The sequence below is a fragment of the Hibiscus syriacus genome, unplaced genomic scaffold, assembly GCF_006381635.1.
Source record: "Hibiscus syriacus cultivar Baekdansim isolate YM2019G1 unplaced genomic scaffold, ASM638163v2 tig00110987_pilon, whole genome shotgun sequence".
Taxonomy (NCBI): domain Eukaryota; kingdom Viridiplantae; phylum Streptophyta; class Magnoliopsida; order Malvales; family Malvaceae; genus Hibiscus; species Hibiscus syriacus.
Genome location: NW_024062941.1, coordinates 3,271,148 through 3,292,399, shown reverse-complemented (window position 1 = coordinate 3,292,399; position 21,252 = coordinate 3,271,148). Strand labels below are relative to the sequence as shown.

Genomic DNA, 21,252 nt, shown 5'->3' with positions numbered 1-21,252 from the left:
TATTATATGTTCAAAATATTTATTAATCATTAATAATACATACACACCCTATAGGCACAGCTACTCGATCTCATAACTTTTAGGGAGAACAAAACTCCCTCTTACGACTTAGAACACTCAATATATTGGCATAATGCTAAAATTAGCTTCCAACGTTTATTAAAATGATCCTTTAAGCTTATATTTTTTGAGCATTTTGACCCACTAACGTTTTATTTCAAGACAAAAAGACTCCCAACGTTTGACTAAATGATCATTTTTATCCTTGTTCTTTTTTTTTCTCTCTATGGTCCTCAACAATTTATTTTAGGGTGAAAATACCCCTATTTTGAAGTGTCAACCATTCGTTAACTAACGGTTTCCATCTACATAAGGGGTCTTTTTGCTCCAAAATAAAACATTGTGACCATAATACTCTAAAAAGATTATGGCTAAAACGACTATTTAATCAAACGTTAGGATGTTTTTTAACATCGTACTTTTAAATAGTTAGCATTTGTGAAATTTTTAGTTGATGCCTTATATGTGTTATTATACGTTTTGAAATAAACTTTGAGAATTGTTGATGATAAAATATAAGTTACTATAGTTGTATGTGATTTACCTTTTTTAAGTTAGATGAAAATTACAGTCAATGATTCTTATGATGAGTGACAACCTGAAAATGATAAATAGTGTGAGACTGAGAGAGTGATTCATAATCTTTTTTTTTTAGTCTTACACGAGGATCTATATGTGACCAATAATGTTAATTCAGACGATTAAGATGATTATTCGTAAGAAAAATGAATATGATAACCTAATAATAGATTTAGCCCTAATAATTTTTTTATTTATTAATATTTAATTGGAATTTTAATTATTTTGTTTAACGGCCCAACCCATGCGTCCGGCCCTTATTTCTAAACCCTCGCCTGTCGCCTGAAAATGAATTTCCCTCCCTGCATTTTCCTAAATTTTTCCCGAGAGAAAAGATGAACCCCAAAACCCCAAAAATTTTCTCACCGTTCAACCAAACCCCTCCTTTCCAAGACCTCCATCAAGCCTTCTCCAACCTCCAAACCCACTGCTCTTCTCTCCTCCGACAAACCCACCATCAGTTGAAGGACGCTTTTAGCTCCACTTTTCCGCACTTCAATCCGCCTTCCTTTTCTCCGAACGCCACAGTTTTTGCTCGAATTGCTGATTCTAGCAAGACCCAGATTGAATTGAACAGTAAAAAGGGGCCCGCTGAGAAGATAGAAGAGAGATTGGCTGGGGTTCCGGTCTATGCCTTGAGTAATCCGGAGGAGGAATTCGTGTTGGTTTCGGGTGTTTCCTCGAAAAAATCACTTGGGTTGTTGTGTTTCAAGAAGGAGGATGCTGAGGCTCTTTTGGAGCAGATGAAGAGTATGGATCCTGGTATGAGAAAAGGGGGTTCTAAAGTGGTTGCTATTGCTCTCGACAAGGTCATTTTCACACTTTCTTTCTTCCTATTTGATTCCTTTTCGAATTTCTTTTGATAAATTGAATTTGTGTGGAAAATGTACAAAGCTTTATGGACTATGGAATCCATTGAGAAGCTAATGTTATGTATCCTTGTTTTTCTTTCCCCATTTTCTTAGATATAAATGAATAAGTAACAGCTTTGGAAGTGTGTTATATTTCAGCAGTTTTTTGATTTTAATGAAATAGGATTAAGCTTTTTACTTCTATTTCATTTGAGCGACATTTCGAGGAAGGAAGAAGTAAGCAGCAATAGCAAAATACGAAATCGAGCCTGTTATCAGATTGTTAACATACTGTGCCTTTAAATGATAGTTAGTTTATTTTTTATTGTGTAGTTATCTTTTTATTTGATTTATATAACTCAGATAAATGTTCTATGGATCATGCTTGGATATGGGGTTTTGCAGGTTGTCCAGCTGCAGGTTGCTGGTGTTGCTCTTAGGCTGGTACCAGATTCCACTCAGATCAAGAATGCACTTAGAGTGAGTGGTTTGCGGCTTAATGAGCTGATTTGTCTTTGATTTTCCTTTTTTTGCTATGTGGATGGAATGAATTTTATGCTCTCTATTTGGATTCTTTATAAGTTTCAAGATCGATGGAGCAATCTTATATTTTTATTGTTCTTCCTTTCATGCAATATAAATGACATGTTTAATAACTCTGAGAAACGAAAATTTCCGGCACAAGAGCTTCAGCCACCTGGTATATGCAAAAGTGATTATTTTATTTATACTTCTTGTGAGAAACTAGTTTACATGTTCTCATTTCCTGTGTAGAGGAATGTCATACCTGGAGTCTTATCTTCTTCACTATTTGAGTGTATAGCTTTCAAGATATTTCTCCTATGGGGACTTCCAAATTGTTGGGTGTGATATCACCGTTAAATGAGCTGTTAGCAGAGCCAAATGGAAATTGCTGTTTTTTTGGGCCTCAATTAACTTTATATATGAAAAGTAATTACCCTATTTGGATTTCCAGGGAAAACCGAATGCATCGCTTATGAGTAGCCAAGAGTGTCAGTTTCGTATAGCACCAGTAGGGTTTTTATTTTATTATATCTATTTCAAAACCTGTTAACCTTCTACAAATTGGTAGTCTATCTATGGAATATGGAGTGAACTTAGGATTTTGGTTCAGAACTATGTTGAAAGAAGTCACAAAAAATTACTCTTGGTAGATTTTGACCAGTACCAAGAATGGTCAACATTGATGAGATGGCTTTTTCTTCTTTCAGTAAGAATGGCTGATTAATTGTTTGTTTTTTGTTCAATATATTTTTCCTCACTTTTTTTTCTGTTTATGCTTAACAATTTGCTTAATGTTTATAAATGCATATTAACAAAATTGTTGTTTTTCCCCGTTGCATAGGAACGGGAAAGAGCTGGTTTCTCTGATGATAGCTTCCCTGGTGTTCCAGTTTTTCAGGTCCTTTATAACAGTGGTTTATACATTCTTCATTTGCAGCTTATATGTCTGTGTGTGCATTTGTGCATTATTGGGTGGAAATAATGAATAATCAAATATCTTCGTAATATGTGATAATCAGCAGTAGTTGCAATGCATTTCTACTAGTTATAACTATGCACTCAAATACTAACTAGTATATAGTTATAACTAGTAATTCCATTAGACTAGAATAAGATTATAAAATTCTTTAAGCATTTTTTCCGCCAATGTTTTTTGCCCTACAATTTTCTGTTGAAAGATTTGATATTGTTGAAATTTTTGGCTTTCAGTCTAGGAGCTTGGTATTAAGAAGTCAAAATAAGAGTTATCGACCAGTTTTCTTCCGAAAGGTTGGTAAATTCATAGTCTTGTTATATGTGTGGTATTCATGGATAGTCCTCATTTTTTTTGCTTCAGATCTTATGTTTTCAAGTACTTTTAGGAGGATTTAGAGCAATCACTGCTGAGAGCTTCTCGTGATCAGAATCAATTGAATCCTGCTTTAAGACCTGGGGATATTCAGGTAGGCTGCTGTTTTCTTGAAAAGAATAAAAATTTGAATAAAATTGATTTTATTCACACACACTGACACATATATAGTAAGTTATGGTTTATAATTCAATAATATGCTTTCTTTAAAGTAATGTATATTAAAAAAATCGCAGGTTGCTGTTTTTGAGGACATAATCAAGGGGATGAAAGTAAGTTGCTACTTTGCATTAACAATTGTCTTGTAGTACGGGAAGTGGAGCTTTAGGGATAAGAACCGTTTGCTTTTTTTAATCTGTTAAATTTGTCAATTAAAATTTGCAGGACAGTTCTATGTCGAATTGGGATGATGTTGTTTTCATTCCTCCTGGTTTTGATATTTCAACCGACCCCACCCAACAGCAACAATAGGCAACTAAACTAAACGAGTTGGTAATGAAATCTTTTGCTAGTATTTAATTTATAGAGAAAATAACCTCAGTGACCAAAAATCTTAGATAATATACGATTTTGACCAATTTTTTTTGGATTTGCGAAAATGACCAACAAAATCGCAATGCGATCTCTAATTCGCATTGCGATCTCCACTATCGCAAATTCACGTTGCATTTCGCATTGCGATAGTTGAAAATCGCGTTGCGTTTTTCCATTTCGCGTTGCGATAGTTGGAGATCGCGTTGCGATTTTCCATTTCGCGTTGCGATAGTTGAAATCGCAACGCGATCTCCATCATCGCAAATTCGTGTTGCATTTCGCGTTGCGATAGTCTACAGTCGCGTTGTGATTTTCCATTTCGCGTTGCGATAGTTGAAAATCGCGTTGCGATTTTCCATTTCGCGTTGCGATAGTCTACAGTCGCGTTGCGATTTTCCAAATTCGTTGTGATAGTTAAAAAAAAGATTTTGTTTCTTAAGAATTTTCTCTAAAAAGATAGTATCCGCGCGGACGTGTCGAAGACACGTATTACCACGACCACGACCACGACCACGACCACGACCCGAGACGAGACGAGACGGACGGCGGTGGCGGTGCGCGAGAGTCCCCCTTGTTCTCTATCACTCCACAAGGAAGTGGGAAAGCCAAGCCTTAAATATCATTCCCAATAGTGTTTCCAATACAATGTGGGATTGAGCATTACCAACACTTGTTTCCAATACTATGTGGGATTGAGCCTTAAATAGTGATATCACTTCCTTGTTGAGTGATAGAGAACAAGGGGGACTCTCGCGTGCCGCCGTCGCCGTCCGTCTCGTCTCGTCTCGGGTCGGGTCGGGTCGTGGTCGTGGTCGTGGTCGTGGTCGTGGTAATACGTGTCTTCGACACGTCCGCGCGGATACTATCTTTTTAGAGAAAATTCTTAAGAAACAAAATCTTTTTTTAACTATCACAACGAATTTGGAAAATCGCAACGACAACTGCAACGAATTTGGAAAATCGCAACGACAACTGTAGACTATCGCAACGCGAAACGGAAAATCGCAACGCGACTGTAGACTATCGCAACGCGAAATGGAAAATCGCAATGCGATTTTCAACTATCGCAACGCGAAATGGAAAATCGCAACGCGATTTTCAACTATCGCAACGCGAAATGGAAAATCGCAACGCGACTGTAGACTATCGCAACGCGAAATGGAAAATCGCAACGCGATTTTCAACTATCGCAACGCGAATTTGTGATAGTGGAGATCGCAATGCGAATTAGAGATCGCATTGCGATTTTGTTGGTCATTTTCGCAAATCCAAAAAAAGTTGGTCAAAATCGTATATTATCTGAGATTTTTGGTCATTAAGGTTATTTTCTCTAATTTATATTCTTGCACCTGATTATATCGACTTTCTGGGATGAACTTACAAATGCAATTTGATAATGAAATGATGAAGTGCAGAGGTCTAATGTGCATTCTTTCATATGACAGCTTGTCGGTAATTAAAATCTTTGGTTTGTTTCTATTCCTCCATTCCTCGTGGTTTTGATGTTTCAACCAATCCCTACCCAACAACAACAGTAGGCAACTAAACGAGTTGATAATGAATTCGTTTGCTTTGCTAGAATAAAATTTATATGCCTGCACCCTGTTTATATCGAGGTTCTGGGATGAACTTACATGTTAAGCAATATAGATAAAGAAATGTTGAAGTGCATAGATTTAATGTCCGTTCATTCATACGACAATTTGTATGTAATGAAACCTTTAGTTATTTTTTATTCATTGATTCCTCTTGGTTTTGATGTTTCAACCGATCCCCGCCCAACAACAATAGGCAACTAAACAAGTTGGTAATGAAATTGTTTACTTGTATGCTTTCAACCCTATTTGTATCGATGTGTTGGAATGAACTTGTATGTCATGCGATATAGATGATGAAGTGTTGGAAGCGTAGAGATTTAATGTTTATTCATTCAAATGACATTCTCAGATGATCTACTTGATTACGCGGGCTGGCCTTCTTCAGCCATGGATTCGAGCTCGACTGCTTAGAGTTCTTGGTCTGTTGTTTTGGGCTCTTTTGAGAAGTAAGATGTAATATTTGTGTTATCTTCTTAGTTGCATATACTTTACTATGTTGGTTCTGGTTTTGAATCTGCTTACAGAAGGCAGAGGTAGACGTGTTTCTAAATCGAGTTTAGCTGGACTGAAATAGATACAACAAAAGCATGGAGATTTGTATAAATTACACTATTTAAGATTTTTTAATAATTCTTTTTTCTTAAATGAAGTATGAAGAATAGGTAAAACTTTAGTTAAAACTTATAACACTGAATATAGCATAAACATATACCTTTTCTTTAATTTAATTACGATGAGAGATTATGTAAAATATGAATGGTATGTTTCGCATGATAGAATAGGAAAGAGGGATTGTTTGCTCAAAGTAATTGAAGAAATGGTTAAATTATCTATTAGGCCCAAAACAATTTGGTGGCTTCATTATGCATGGCTAAGCAATTTGGGTTCATAATCTAAAACAATATATATATATATATATATATAGACTATATAATCTAATGTCTAATATGGGATTTACCCTAGTAGTTGAGGTGCCATTGTTCTTCCCCTTGGTCTAAGGTTTCAACTGCCCCATGTATTTTTTTTCTCTAATTTGTTTCTCCCTTAAATTTGAGTTGATTTTTTAAATTAAATTAATAGAAAATGTAGGGAGGATCCATAAACAATTATGTCAATTTTATTAACTATCATGTCAATATCACCGTCAAATGTTAATCGTCAATGGTTTGATTGGCAACAATCAAATAGTTTAGTGGTCTGATTGATAAAATTAAAAGATTGATTGTCAAAATGAAAAGGAGTAATAATCAAGTGTTCATAGGTATAATTTACCCTTAGGAATATATGAAGAAAACATTGCTTCTAATGTCTAGTGAGTTTATAAATGAAGAAAATAGTTAACACTAAAATCTCATTGATATTTTCTTCATTATCAGACATTGAAATTATAAAATTTGAGCATCATCATGAAAGATCAATCACAAAAACTTTTAGAGGAAACATTCAACTAGTCTACAGCAGACAATGATTCAATTTTCAAGTTTAAACATAAAAAAATCTCACAAGAAATGAGAAATGGAATCAAAAAATCATCATCCTCTTTAAGTTGGGATCATAAGTTGTTCCTCATCACTTCCAGCAAATTCAATGTACTGGTTATCAAAAACAAACAAGAGCAAAAGTTCTTCACTCATCTTCACCATTTTGTCAACCTATGCTTCAACAGCTCCAATGTGGCTGAAATGAGTCTTGGATGTTCCAGGATTGAGCACCTTTGATACTCAATAATCCATGTTTTTGGATCCAACTGTACAACAGAGGCACCCCATTTGCTTTGCTCCCATGAAGCATTTGCCTTTCTTGTTACAAATCCATGCTTTCCATTGGACCACTGTAAAATCCAAAACAATATTAAAATTTGATCAAGCTGGTTCATTTTTGAATTTGGTAAAAGATTAAAAGTATAGTTATTTACCTCTGTTACTCTTCCAGATAATATGGTGAAAGATTTGGAAGAGAATCCAGTGGCAAGCAACCCTGCAGTTGCAGTGGCCATCCCCAAATTCTTACTTCTTCCATTGATGATTTATACATTAAACAATGTGAATTCAGAAGCAAAGTATCCTGCACTTGTTAGTCCAACATTTTTCATTTTTATTAAGATATTCGTATCAAAAACATATTCATACATAGCGTAGCATGTATCGGATACATAAAAAAAGTTTTGAAATTTAAACTAGAAGAAAAGTTTTAAACCTGGTCGATTTCCCATATGGAATCATTATTGCTGCAATTTGAAACATTCAGATTATGAAATCCCTTCAACTCATTTTGCAGGAACCTCATTTTTGCATTCAAATCTTGCATCATTGAAGCCCTTTCACCGATGGTTCTCACAATTTCGCTTGTCAAAACTGGCTTAAAAAACCAACCAAGAATCCAAGAAAACCCAATCTCCATTACAAGAACAAGATTCAACCCAATAACAATTTCCAGAATACACTAGCAAAACCACCTTTCTTCTTCTTCTCTTCCTTCTCCTTCATCTTCTTCTCTCTCGCGTTTAATCTAGCGGTTGATTTAAGAGCCGGAGATTCCACCAGGCAACAGGAACTCGTTCCGGGTGTCGATATCACCGAAGGGTTGAAAGAGATCGGCAAGTGGTTGAATTTTGGCTTGGAAGCCGAGAGTTTAGTGAAGGAGCTTTTCTGGACGCTAAAGGACATGAGATCGAGAGTGGCGTTGATGCTGGCCAAACACATCTCGCAGTTGCAATTGTCGTCTTTTCTGCATCCGGGGTAATAGCAGCTGTCTCTGGTTTCGGTACGGAAGTCGTCTTCCATTGTAATGGTGGTCGATTTCATTGAAGACGATGATGAACTCATCTGGGGTTTCATGGCTTCTCTTTTTGTGATCTGTTTTTTTTTCTTTTTTCCTCTTTTGAAAACTAATGTTGTTAATAGGCTTAAATGAGATCTCACGGATATATGCCTTAGGTTTTGAAATTTGAACCTCAAACGGTCATATCATGTGGGATTTTTATTTGTTTATTTGTTTTAACTTGTGATAATTTTAGAAAGAAGGAAAAAAACTAAAATTAGGTAATTTTGTTTTGATACAGTTTAATTTAGGATAAAGTACAAATGGTCCTCCGACTATAATGTATTGTTTTGTTGAGTCTTCGACTATTAAATTACAAAATGATCCCCTATTATAAGAAGTTATTTTATTGAGTCCCTCAACTATACATTATGTTCCAAACTCATCATTTTTCATTAAAAAATTAACGGTCGTCTGAGTTTGACATTAATATGTTGACTGAGATATGATAGTCATTTCATGTTATGGGATCATATTTTATTATATCTCAGTTAGCAGACTAACGTCCAGTTCAGACTGCTATTAATTTTTAATAGAAAATGATGAGTATGTAACATAATAAATAGTCGAGTGATAATTTTGTTACTTTTAATAGTCAATGAACTCAACAAAGCAACTCATTATAGTCAGGGGATCATTTTGTAACTTTTAATAGTTGAATGGCACAACAAAGTAGTATCATATAGTTAAGGGATTATTTGTGTACTTTACTTTTTAATTTAAGGTGATTTTTAACCTAAAATGTTATCATATTCAACCTAAAAAATTATAGGAATTTATATCATTTTCTGTTGTAACTGAAAAGTTAGATTTTGAGAGTTTAGAGTTTACAACTGAAAAGTTATACAAATTTGTGATACTCTCTTCATTTCAACATAAAATGTTATTAAGTCCAACCTAAAAAATTACACTTTTGATCATATTTTCGATTGCAATCAATTTCTACCAATTTTTAATCTTATATTAACAAGTTGTATTTTAGAATTTTCGCCAAAAGTTACCTCTTATTAAATAAATAACTAGCATAACCTTCTTAAATCACCATGCTCAAACGAATAATTTCAAGTCAAATTTTACAATCAGTTTTCTTTTTACCATATTTAAGTTACAAATTTAATTTACATACTCTAATTTAATTAATTTTAATTTTTTTATTATTCAACTTTAAAATTTTCATTTTTAATATCAATAAAATAAATAGTTTAAATAATTTACAAAAAATAAAATGATCAAAATAGATAATATAAAATAAATTATTTAATAGTAAAATTTAGTTTAACAAATTTTATAATTATTATTTAAATTAAGATAAAAATTTTAAAATTTAAATAGTATAAAAATTTAAAGCGACTAAAGTAAAGTATATCAACTAAACATACAACTTTTTTTCATAATACAGATGCTAGTAGAAGAAATTGATATGATTTTTATTTGTCTTTGATTTGTTTTTGTAAAAATATTAAAAAATTTGTTGGTGAGTTTAATTTGTTTAATATTATAGATTTTGGTTTTATTCACTTAATTTAAATAATCATGCTTATGAAAACAAAAGTATATTTTTGTAAATAATTAAAGATTCCGTTTAATATTTATTGTTTGGTTTTAATCGAATTATCGATCAAAGTGAAATTTAGTTTGGTTAACCCATATGCTATTAGATATTAGATTAGTTAACAGTTAAAAAAAATCTAAAGTTCGATTATCAATTAACTCTATTTAAAATCGTTTAATTAATCGAAAATATTAAATATTTAATATATTAAATATTAAATATATATATTTTAAATTCTAACCAGTTAAGAATTACCATTCAACTATTTTTTAATCACATTAGACTTATTAAACTTTCAAGACTCAATCAAATTTTAACCAAAATGAAAAAACTACCTCTAATAAACTCAAATTGATTTAATTTAAAAAATTACAAAAAATGATATATTGAATAAGGTGATTCGTATATGAGCATAATTGAAATCACAAATGTGATGGTTAACTAACTAGTGTCCACGAGTGGTGCTTGAGAAAACACTACAACACCTGTGTTGAGTTAATCGATCGACGGAATAGGTCAAGAGGGGGGTGAATTGGCAATAAAAAATTTCGGTGGAAGCTTTTGCAGAAAATTGAAAATATTTGCACAGCGATTTAGAGTGGTTCAACTTTCTCAACCAAAGTTTACGTCCACTACCTTAGCTATCCACACTAAGGATTTTCCACAAATTCACTAATTTATCTTTCTTTTGAGGACAAAGAGTAACCTTACAAATCCCTCAAGAATTATACCCAAAATTCTTAAGAATACTCTCTCCCAAAGAGAACAATACAAATTTTGCAAACTTACAAGAAAATCCTCACAAGGCAAGATGTTTGCACAATTCTAGAACAAAGAAAGAACACTCAAGAATAATACAATTGAGCACAATAAGTGTTCTTCAAAAAATGAATATTGAATGAAATTTGGCTTGAAATTGCTCAAACTTGAGGTTTGATGCTTTCTCTTTGATTCTCTATTGATTCTTGTTTCTTGTTGTTTCTTCTTGTTGATCAATGGTTTCTAAACTTGCTTAAATACTCCTTCAATTGATTCTGAACGTTGGGGATGATTAGTGGAGTCAATAGAGTCGTTTAAGTGTGAAAACAATTAATAAAACAGGTGGGAGCGTATGGTGCATCGATGCATAGGGCTAGTGCATCGGTACACTATGTGTAAAATTCAAATATTTCAACCGTTGAAAGATTTAGTGCATCGGTACATTGAGGGTGCATCGATGCATAAAATACATTCGGTGTTTTAAAATAGCCTGAGTGCATCGATGCATAGCTTGTGCATCGGTGCATTGAATGCATTCGATGTTTCTATTTGTTCAAAAGTGCATCGATGCATAGAGAGTGCATCGGTACACTAAATGCATTCAAAATTCAATTTAATTGAGAATGCATCGATGCATGGACTAGTGCATCGATACATCTCTTTGAAAATTGAAAATTTGGCTCATTTTTGGTTCAAAATACTTTGTGAAAATTGTTTCAAAACATTTTAAGATTAAAACACAACTTTACACTTTAGTAAGGATTTAAATTGAATTTTGAAAGACTTGGAGTAATATTTTGATATTCGAATAAATATATCGAATATACTTTAGAAAATCTTTTGTAAAATCTTAAAATTCATTTAACTTAATTTGTTATATCGTAACATCAAAATGTTTTCAACAATCTCCCCCTTTTTGATATAACAAAACATTTTAGTAATTTTAAGATTTTCTAATAAGTTTTGAAATCAAGTTTTGAAATTACTCCCCCTTACTTTAACACTTCTCCCCCTTTTTGTTAAATAAAAAAAAGACCCTAAAACATTTTTAAACAAGGTTTTGAAAAATTAGCCAATTGATATTTAGAAATTTAAAGCTTAAGCTGCTAAGATCACAATCAAGAGAAAGGTTAGCCATTAGTTGCATAATTCAATATTCATACATAAAATGTGTAATGGAGAATAGGTCATATATGTCTAAATGATGCAAAAATTAAGATAAAAATTCAAACACACCAAATATGTATTAAGTTCAAATATCCAAGCATCCAAAACATAAATCCAAACATATAATCATCCAAAATCAAACAACCAAGGAACATCCATACATTCACGTATCTCCCGTTGAAACTCAGTCAGTTGAGATTCCATGGAGACAAACCTCAGATCAAATGATGTTGAGTTAATCGATCGACGAATATGGCCAAGAGGGGATGAATTGGCAATTAAAATTTTGGTGGAAGCTTTTGCAGAAAATTGAAAGTAATTGCACAACGATTTAGAGTGGTTCGACTTTCTCAACCAAAGTCTACGTCCACTGCCTTAGCTATCCACACTAAGGATTTTCCACAAATTCACTAATTTGTCTTTCTTTTGAGGACAAAGAGTAACCTTACAAACCCTCAAGAATTATACCCCAAATTCTTGAGAACACTCTCTCTCAAAGAGAACAATACAAATTTGCAAACTTACAAGGAAATCCTCACAAGGTAGATTGTTTGCACAATTCTAGAATAAAGAAAAGAACACTCAAGAATAAATATGATTGATCACAATAAGTGTTATTGAAAGCAAAATGAATATTGAATGAAAAATAGGCTTGAAATGCTCAAACTTGATGTTTGATGCTTTCTCTTTGATTCTCTCTTGATTCTAGTTGCTTGATGTTTCTTTTTTTTTTTATCAATGGCTTCTAAGCTTGCTTAAATACACCTTGAATCACTTCTAAACGTTGAGGATCATTAATGAAGTTATTGTAGCCATTTAAGTGTGAAAACATTTTAATATTTCTGCTTGGAGCTTGGGGGAATCGGTACCCCTCATGGGGAATCGGTTCCCTAAGTGTAAAATTCAAATATTTCGACCGTTGAACAGTGGGGGGAATCGGTACCCCTGGGGGGAATCAGTTCCCTCCGAGCATACTGGAATTCTCGGAGCCAAACCATTCAGGGGGGAATTGGTACCCCCTTGGGGGGAATCAGTTCCCTCTGAGCAATCTGGAATTTTTGGCTTTGAAATGGTTCGAAATATTTTGTAAAATCGTTTTGAAATTATTTTAAGATTAAAACTTAATTTTACACTTGAGTAAGGATTTAAAATGAACTTTGAAATACTTTGAGTAATATTTTGATATTCGATTTAATATATCAAATATGCTTAGAAAAATCATTTTCAAAATTAAAATTCTTTTAATTTAATTTGTTATATCAAAACATCAAAATGTTTTCAACAATCTCCCCTTTTTTGATATAACAAAACATTTTAAGATTTTCTAATTTCAAAATGAATTTTGATTTTGAAAAATACTACTCTTTACTTTAACACTACTCCTCTTCAAAAACGCTTTTATCTCCCCTTTTTTGTTAAATCAAAAAGACTCGTAAAAGATTTTAAACAAGGTTTTGAAATCATTTAGCCAATTGATTATAAATATATATAGCTTAAACTGTTAAGAACACAATCAAAAGAGAGGTTAGCCATTAGTTTCATAAACAATATTCATAAACATGTAATGGATAATTTGTCATATATGTCTAAAGATGCAAAATAAACACGAAATACAAATCAAATGTATTAAACATAAGTTCGAACAACCAAAAATAAACAATCCAAAAGCATTAAAAATGTTTTAATAATAATGCAAATATCCAAGTTCAATCCAAACAAGCAAAGCAAAGATTAAAGTTCAAGCATCCGTAGGAGGATCGGGAGGTGGGAAATGAGCTCGCATAGCTGCCATTTCATGAGTGAGTTCACTAATACGAGCGTTGGTTGCCTCATTGTTTGCACGCATCTCCCGGAGAATTTCCAATTGTTGAGCTTCCATAGTCGAGAAGTGAGATTCTATGGAAGTGAAGCGAGAATCCAAGGATGCATAACGGAAATCAAATGTCTCCATGAATGATTGAAAATATGGAGGCACGTGATATTCTTGCTGAGCTTGTTCCTCGTGTTGTTCCGGCTCATCATCGGCTTCGTCAATATCTTGCATTAATTGCTCAAGTTCAGGATCTTCGTCATCTGCTGGAGGAGCTCGTGAAGAACTAGCTCCCGGAGTATCTTCAGAAGATCGAACCCATTCACCGGTGTCCTTATTCTTTATCCATCCCGCTCTCGTTAAGGAAAGAAGATTAATTTGTTTCTTGAGATGAAAGACGGCATCTAGACCTACTCTAAGCCCGGCTTTAGAAAATAGATTACTTAGAATGCAACCATAAACTAGAGAGGAACAAAGTTTCTTATTTGGCACTAAGTTTACGGTTTCAACGATTTTAGCAAAAATAATCTCAGGAAGATTTATTTTAATATTGTTTTGGAAACAATGTAACCACCAAAGATCTAAAGCACGAAGAGTAGAGTAACGACCTCCAGATAGTCGAAACCACCAAGAAATCATTAGATGAAAAAAACGATCATGAAGATCTAAGACACTCACATTATCCCTTCTTTTATAACGAGAACCTAAAAGCTGTTTGTCATTTGATATACCATCAGTATCTATTCCTAATTCATTAGCTATGTAAGCTGAGTCAAGATGGATGAATTGTCCTAGGAGATAGGAACGAACTGCTATGGTTTTGGTTTGAGCTCGGTTTTTAATACAAACGACATTAGAATAGAATATGCGAACAAGTTGATGGTAAACTATAGGTTCAAGGTCACAAAGTTTATCAAATTTCCACTCTTGTAAAAAAGGAAGATATCTAAAATCGATATCTATCATAGCTTGACGAGAAGGGATACGTTATTCTCTAATTTTGTAAGAGTCAAAATATTGATAATACCAAAAACGATGATTTCTAGGACCAGGATGATTGAAGCACGAGTTTTCGATAGTCATATTAGGATCAACGGGATTAGGAATAGGAATTTCAGGAATAGGAGGAAGATTTGGAGGTGGGTTAGATTGACGGTTTGAGCGACTAGATGATGACCTAGCACGTTTAGGATTGGACATGGTTTAGGAAATCAGAATAGAATGGATAACCTGCAATTTAGAAAACACATGTATGTAATTCAATCAATCCAAAAACTCAATTGAGTTCTAAATATTTCAAGGTTCTCTAAACCAATCCTAATGGGCAAAGTTTTCGAAAAAACTTATTGAAAAATAAGGTTTTGAAAATCAAATATATGTATAGTTTTTATAACAACAACGTAATTCAATCAAAATACAATAATTTGATTTTTTTTTATATTTCGAAAATTTCAAAAAATTTGGAAGATTCTTGTGTTTTTGATGAAATTAGTTGTAAAATCTAGTTTCTAATTACTAAGCAATCAATGCCCGATCACTATTTCTATCTAGAACTAATTAAAACTAGTCCTATGTTCAAAATCAATGAAATAGAGAGTTTAGAAAAATTTACCTTGAAAGATGAGATTGAGTGGATTTTGATGTTGTTTGCACGATTTTAATGATGTTAGCAGGTTTAGGAGATGATATTTGAAGAGAATTCCGATTAAAAACGTTGTTTTGAGGTAAAGTGGAGATAGGAAGAGAGTAGAGAGTGGAAACGGCGGCAAGAGAAGAGAATTTTGGGTTTTAACATTTTGGGGGTTCTGCCCGATTTAAAAACCAGAACCCCAGGGGGGTATCGATTCCCCTTCAAAAGGGGAATCGGTTCCCCTTCAAGGGGGTATCGATTCCCTCTGCCCTATAATTCAAAAATCTGTATTTTAAACACTAAAAATGCTAAATTAATCTTCTCTAGTGGTATTGGTAACTCATATATCAAAAATTAATTATCTTCAATCAATCAAATTAATCCTTAAACTACATTTGAACATAAAGTTAATTTTTCATCAAGAATCATAAACTCCCCCTAACTAATAGTAATGAATGTAATCAGAAATTACTATTTATAAGCATTTTTTATTTAGTCTTAAAAGTACTAAAATTATTTTAAACGCTAAGTGAAGATAGGTTAGTTAAACCTAATTCTCTCCTAAGTGTCCAAAAACGTTTCCTTGTCTAAAGGTTTTGTAAAGATATCCGCTAATTGATGCAAAGTATCAACAAATTCTAGAACTACATCTTCCTTAGTGACATGGTCTCTAATGAAGTGATGTCTTATTTCAATGTGCTTAGTTCTAGAGTGTTGGATGGAATTTTTAGTGAGACAAATAGCACTAGTATTGTCACACTTGATAGGAATGGTACCTACTTCAATTCCATAATCAAAAAGTTGTTGTTTAATCCATAAAACTTGTGCACAACAACTACCAGCTGAAATGTAGTCGACTTCAGTGGTAAATAATGCAACACAATTTTGTTTCTTTGAAAACCAAGAAATCATCATATTTCCAAGGAATTCGCAAGTACTGGAGGTGCTTTTCCTATCTAATTTGCATCCTCCATAATCCGCATCAGAAAAGGCATGCAAGCTAAAGCTAGAGTCTCTAGGATACCAAAGTCCTAAACTAGGAGTGTCCTTAAGGTATCTAAAGATTCTCTTAACAGCTAGTAAATGTGATTCCTTAGGGCATGATTGAAATCTAGCACATAAGCAAACACTAAACATAATGTCCGGTCTACTTGCAGTTAGATAAAGTAGAGATCCAATCATTGACCTATATAATTTAACATCTACACATTTACCTCCTTCATCTAAGTCAAGCTTTGTTGAAGAGCTCATTAGAGTGTCATGAGGTTTGCCATTTTCCAATCCAAACTTCTTGAGCATATCTTTGACGTTCTTAGCTTGATTGATGAAGATACCATCTTTTTCTTTGCTTGATTTGGAGTCCCAAGAAAAATGAGAGCTCCCCCATCATGCTCATTTCGAATTCGCTTTGCATTAGCTTAGAAAATTCTTGGCAAAGAACATCATTAGTAGAACCAAATATTATATCATCAACATAGATTTGAACTACTAATAAATCTTTACCTTTATGCTTTAAAAACAACGTAGTGTCAACCTTCCCTTTTGAAAAACCCTTTTCAATTAAAAAATTTGACAATCTTTCATACCAAGCTCAAGGAGCTTGTTTTAAACCATAAAGTGCTTTTGTCAATTTAAGAACGTGATCCGAAAATTTTGAATCTTCAAAACCTGGAGGTTGTTTCACATACACTTCTTCTTTTATAAAACCATTTAAAAAATGCACTTTTAACATCCATTTGATATAGTTTAAATTCATGAAAACATGCCAATGCTAATAACATTCTAATTGCTTCCATCCTAGCTACGGGAGCGTATGTTTCATCATAGTCTATGCCCTCTTCTTGTGTATACCCTTCAGCAACAAGTCTAGCCTTGTTTCTCACTATATAACCACTCTCATCAAGCTTATTCCTAAATACCCATCTAGAACCTACAGTAGATTTATTACTAGGCCTTTCAACTAATGTCCATACTTTACTTCTCTCAAATTGATTTAATTCTTCTTGCATAGCCATAATCCAATGTTCATCATTTAATGCTTCTTTAATATTCTTAGGCTCTATGCATGAAATAAATGCAACATAATTACAAATATTTCTAAGAGAAGATCAAGTTGTTACCCCTTTGGATGGATCACCTATAATCTCACCATCCTTGACATAGTTGTACTCTCTTGGATAAGATACTTCCCTTTCTTCAATGGTTGGATTCTCGAGAGGATCATGAGTTTCCTCATCTTTCGTTTCTTCCTTTGATGATGGTTCTCCAACGTCATGTCTAATGTCATTTATAATGCCTACATCATCATTCACACAAGAATCCTTCCTCGAAAGGAGATTATCATCGAAAACAACATGTATAGACTCTTCTATAACTAAAGTTCTTTTATTAAATACTAAATAAGCTTTAGAATTTAAGGAATAACCCAGAAAAATTCCTTCATCACTTTTAGAATCAAATTTGCTAAGGTTTTCTTTACCGTTGTTTAAAACAAAACATTTACATCCAAAAGGATGAAAATAGCTAATGTTAGGCTTTTTATTTTTGAAAATTTCATATGGAGTTTTCTTTAAAATTGGCCTAATCATTACTCGATTAATAACATAACAAGCGGTATTTGTGGCTTCCGCCCAAAAATATTTTGGCAAATTATTTTCACAAAGCATGGTTCTAGCCATTCTTCTAAAGTTCGATTTTTCCTCTCAACAACTCCATTTTGTTGAGGGGTTCTAGGTGCTGAAAAATTATGGCTAATACCATTAGAATTACAAAACTCATTAAATCCAAGATTTTCAAATTCAGTGCCATGATTACTTCTAACACTAGTAATAGAGTAACCTTTTTCGTTTTGGATTACTTTTGAAAATGTGATGAAATTTTCTAATGCTTCATCTTTAGTACTTAAGAATAGAACCCAAGTATATCTAGAGTAGTCATCTACCAAGACAAATACATATTGTTTTCCACCCAAGCTAGTAGTCCTAGTTGGCCCAAAAAGATCTATATGGATCAATTGTAATACTCTACTAGTTGACACATCATTAATGGATTTAAAAGAAACTCGTTTTTGTTTTCCTTTAGCACAAGCATCACAGATTTTATCATTATCAAATTTTAGTTTAGGCATCCCTCGAACCAATTCTCCTTGAACTAACCGTTGCAAAACACTCATGCTAGCATGTCCTAGTCTCCTATGCCATAACCAACTATCATGCTCATCCTTTGCAACTAGGCATAAATTAGTCATTTCTATAAAGTCTAAATGCACCATGTATATGTTTCCTATTCTATGACCAACAAGCATAATCCTATTAGATGCAATGTCAATGACTTTACAACCATTAGTTTCAAATATGACATTGAATCCCTTATCACATAATTGACTAATACTCAAGAGATTATGCTTTAATCCATTCACATATAACACATTTTTAATTTGTATGGAAGAGGTATTACCTATTATACCTATACCTTCAATGTGGCCTTTTGAATTATCACCAAAAGTCACTTCTTCTCCATTTTTGGCGTTAAGCTCTATGAACTGGTTTTTATCTCCGGTCATGTGTCTCGAGCATCCACTATCAAGGTACCATGAATTTGAATTTGTTTCCCGTGCCTTGTAGCAATGCTCCTTTTCCAACAAACATAGATTAATTTCTAATTTTTGGTACCCAAATTCTTCTGGGTCCATATTCATTAGTTTCCAAAATCCTAGTCCCCTTAGGTATCCATTGATGTAGGGTATCCTTATTTTTAGTCGTAATGAGTTCTTTGGGAACCCATATACTTCTAATGATTTTTCCATTAGAGGTTTTTCAGGGACCTCTATGATTGTAGTTTTTAAAACTTTTTCTAACAAAATTGGATTTTGAATTTTCTCCATTTTTAAAATGTTTTGTTCCAACTTTATCAAAAGAAGCTTTAAGATCATCAATTTTCTTTTGATAATCATCATTGACCTTTGAAAGTAAATTTTGCAAATCCAAAATTTTCTTTTCAAACTCTTCTAGTTTGATTTGCAAATCTTTTATTTTACTTTCAAGATCGTTGTTGGTTTTGTATATGAGTTTATTTTCTTTTTTCAATTTTGAAACATCATTTTTATATTTTAGAAACAATTTCTCATAATCTGAAGCCAACCCATTATATTCCTCTAATAACTCATCATAGGATAAATCATCAAAATCAGATGAGTTAGAGATTACCTTAGAATCTTCCCAAAATGTCATCAAGCACAAGTTTGCTACTTCTTGTTCCTCTTCATCGGAACCTTCTTCATCGCTCCATCTAGCCACATGAGCCTTTGGCTTATTCTTTGATTGACCATTTCTCTTCAATTGTGGGTAATTATATTTGACATGCCCCGGTTTTTTGCATTCATAGCAAATGATCGGGTCCTTTTCTTTTGGTTCATTTTTTAGGCCTTCACTTCGTTTGAATTTTCTTCCTTGGTAAGGTCTCATCATTTTTCTGAACCGTTTGGCAAACAATTCCATTTCCTCATCATCGTCATCTTCATTAGAATCACTCTCATCTTTTGTGGATTTGAGAGCAACTCCAATGTTTTTCTTCTTCTCATTCTCCTTTGGTGTCCCGCCAATTTTATCGAGGTCCACCTCATCTTCAAGCATCATTTCATGAGTGAGGAGGGAACCGATTAGTTCTTCAAGAGTTAAGGACGTTAGGTCCTTAGACTCGATGATTGCCGTCTTCTTTGATTGCCATGATTTTGGAAGAGAGTAAACTAACTTCCTCACAAGCTTTTCATTTAAAATGATATCTCCATATGATTTAAGACCATTGACAATTGTTGAGAATCTATCCGTCATAGCTTTGATATCTTCATTTGGTTTCATCCTGAAATTTTCATAGCTATGCGTTAGAATACTAATTTTAGATTTCTTTACCTCATCGGTACCTTCATGAGTGACTTGAAGTTTGTCTCATATTTATTTGGCGGTTGTACAAGATGAAACTCTTCCGTATTCATCTGGTCCAAGAGCACAAAATATGATATGGATGGCTTTGGAGTTGAGCTGGAACATTTTTGTCTCTCCTTCACTCCACAATCTTGGATGAGTGAGAGGCTTGATGTATCCTTCTTCTACGACATTCCATGCTCCCATGTCACTTGCTTGAATGAAATACATCATCCTATTTTTCCAATAGAGTATTTCAAAGTTCATTTTAAATCCTTACTCAAGTGTAAAATTAAGTTTTAATCTTAAAATAATTTCAAAACGATTTTACAAAATATTTCGAACAATTTCAAAGCCAAAAATTCCATATTGCTCAGAGGGAACCGATTTCCCCCCAAGGGGGTACCGATTCCCCCCTGAATGGTTTGGCTCCGAGAATTCTAGTATGCTCGGAGGGAACCGATTCCCCCCAGGGGTACCGATTCCCCCCACTGTTCAACGGTCAAAATATTTGAATTTTACACTTAGGGAACCGATTCCCCATGAGGGGTTCCGATTCCCCCCACGCTCCAAGCAGAAATATTAATTGTTTTCACACTTAAACGGCTACAATAACTTCATTAATGATCCCCAACGTTCAGAAGTGATTCAAGGTGTATTTAAGCAAGCTTAGAAGCCATTGATAAAAAAAAGAAACATCAAAATGTTTTCAACAAATGACTCCATAAATGAACGAAAATATGAAGGCATTTGTTCCTCTTGTCGTGCTGGTTCCGGAGCAGGCTCATCGTCTGGTACGTGATCGTCAATATCTTGCATAAGCTGTTGAAGCTTAGGATCATCATCAGCAGCTGGTGCCGGAGGAGGTGGAGCACGAGAAGAACTAGGAGCAGGAGGAGCACGGGAAGAACTAGCTCCCGGAGTTTGCTTATTGGGTCGAAAGACCCATTGACTAGTTTCCTCATCCTGTTTCCAATCAGCTTTCTTCAAAGAGGTGAGATTGATTTTGTTTTGAAGAGGGATGAGAATGTCGAGAGAGACCCTAAGACCGAGTTTGATAAACAAATTACTAAGTAGAATAAACTAACATTTCGACATGT

The 21,252-nt window shown here is 33.6% G+C and overlaps 1 protein-coding gene and 1 long non-coding RNA gene across 2 annotated transcripts; one reads left to right on the top strand and one right to left on the bottom strand.

The window, feature by feature from the left end:
• The first annotated feature begins 946 nt into the window (after positions 1-946).
• Positions 947-6,137, top strand: LOC120148811 (protein TIC 22-like, chloroplastic). Its single transcript, XM_039161820.1, has 8 exons — positions 947-1,448; positions 1,896-1,970; positions 2,857-2,913; positions 3,225-3,284; positions 3,377-3,457; positions 3,600-3,635; positions 3,748-3,855; positions 5,845-6,137. Exons 1-7 carry the CDS (start codon positions 975-977, stop codon positions 3,832-3,834), a joined length of 870 nt encoding a protein of 289 aa, XP_039017751.1. The 5' UTR covers positions 947-974; the 3' UTR covers positions 3,835-3,855; positions 5,845-6,137.
• Positions 6,138-6,984: 847 nt separating this feature from the next.
• Positions 6,985-8,376, bottom strand: LOC120148802. The gene is made up of 3 exons (XR_005518403.1): positions 7,692-8,376; positions 7,411-7,559; positions 6,985-7,326 (listed from the first exon to the last, which is right to left on the bottom strand). It is a non-coding gene; the product is annotated as an uncharacterized LOC120148802 (long non-coding RNA).
• Positions 8,377-21,252: the final 12,876 nt, after the last annotated feature.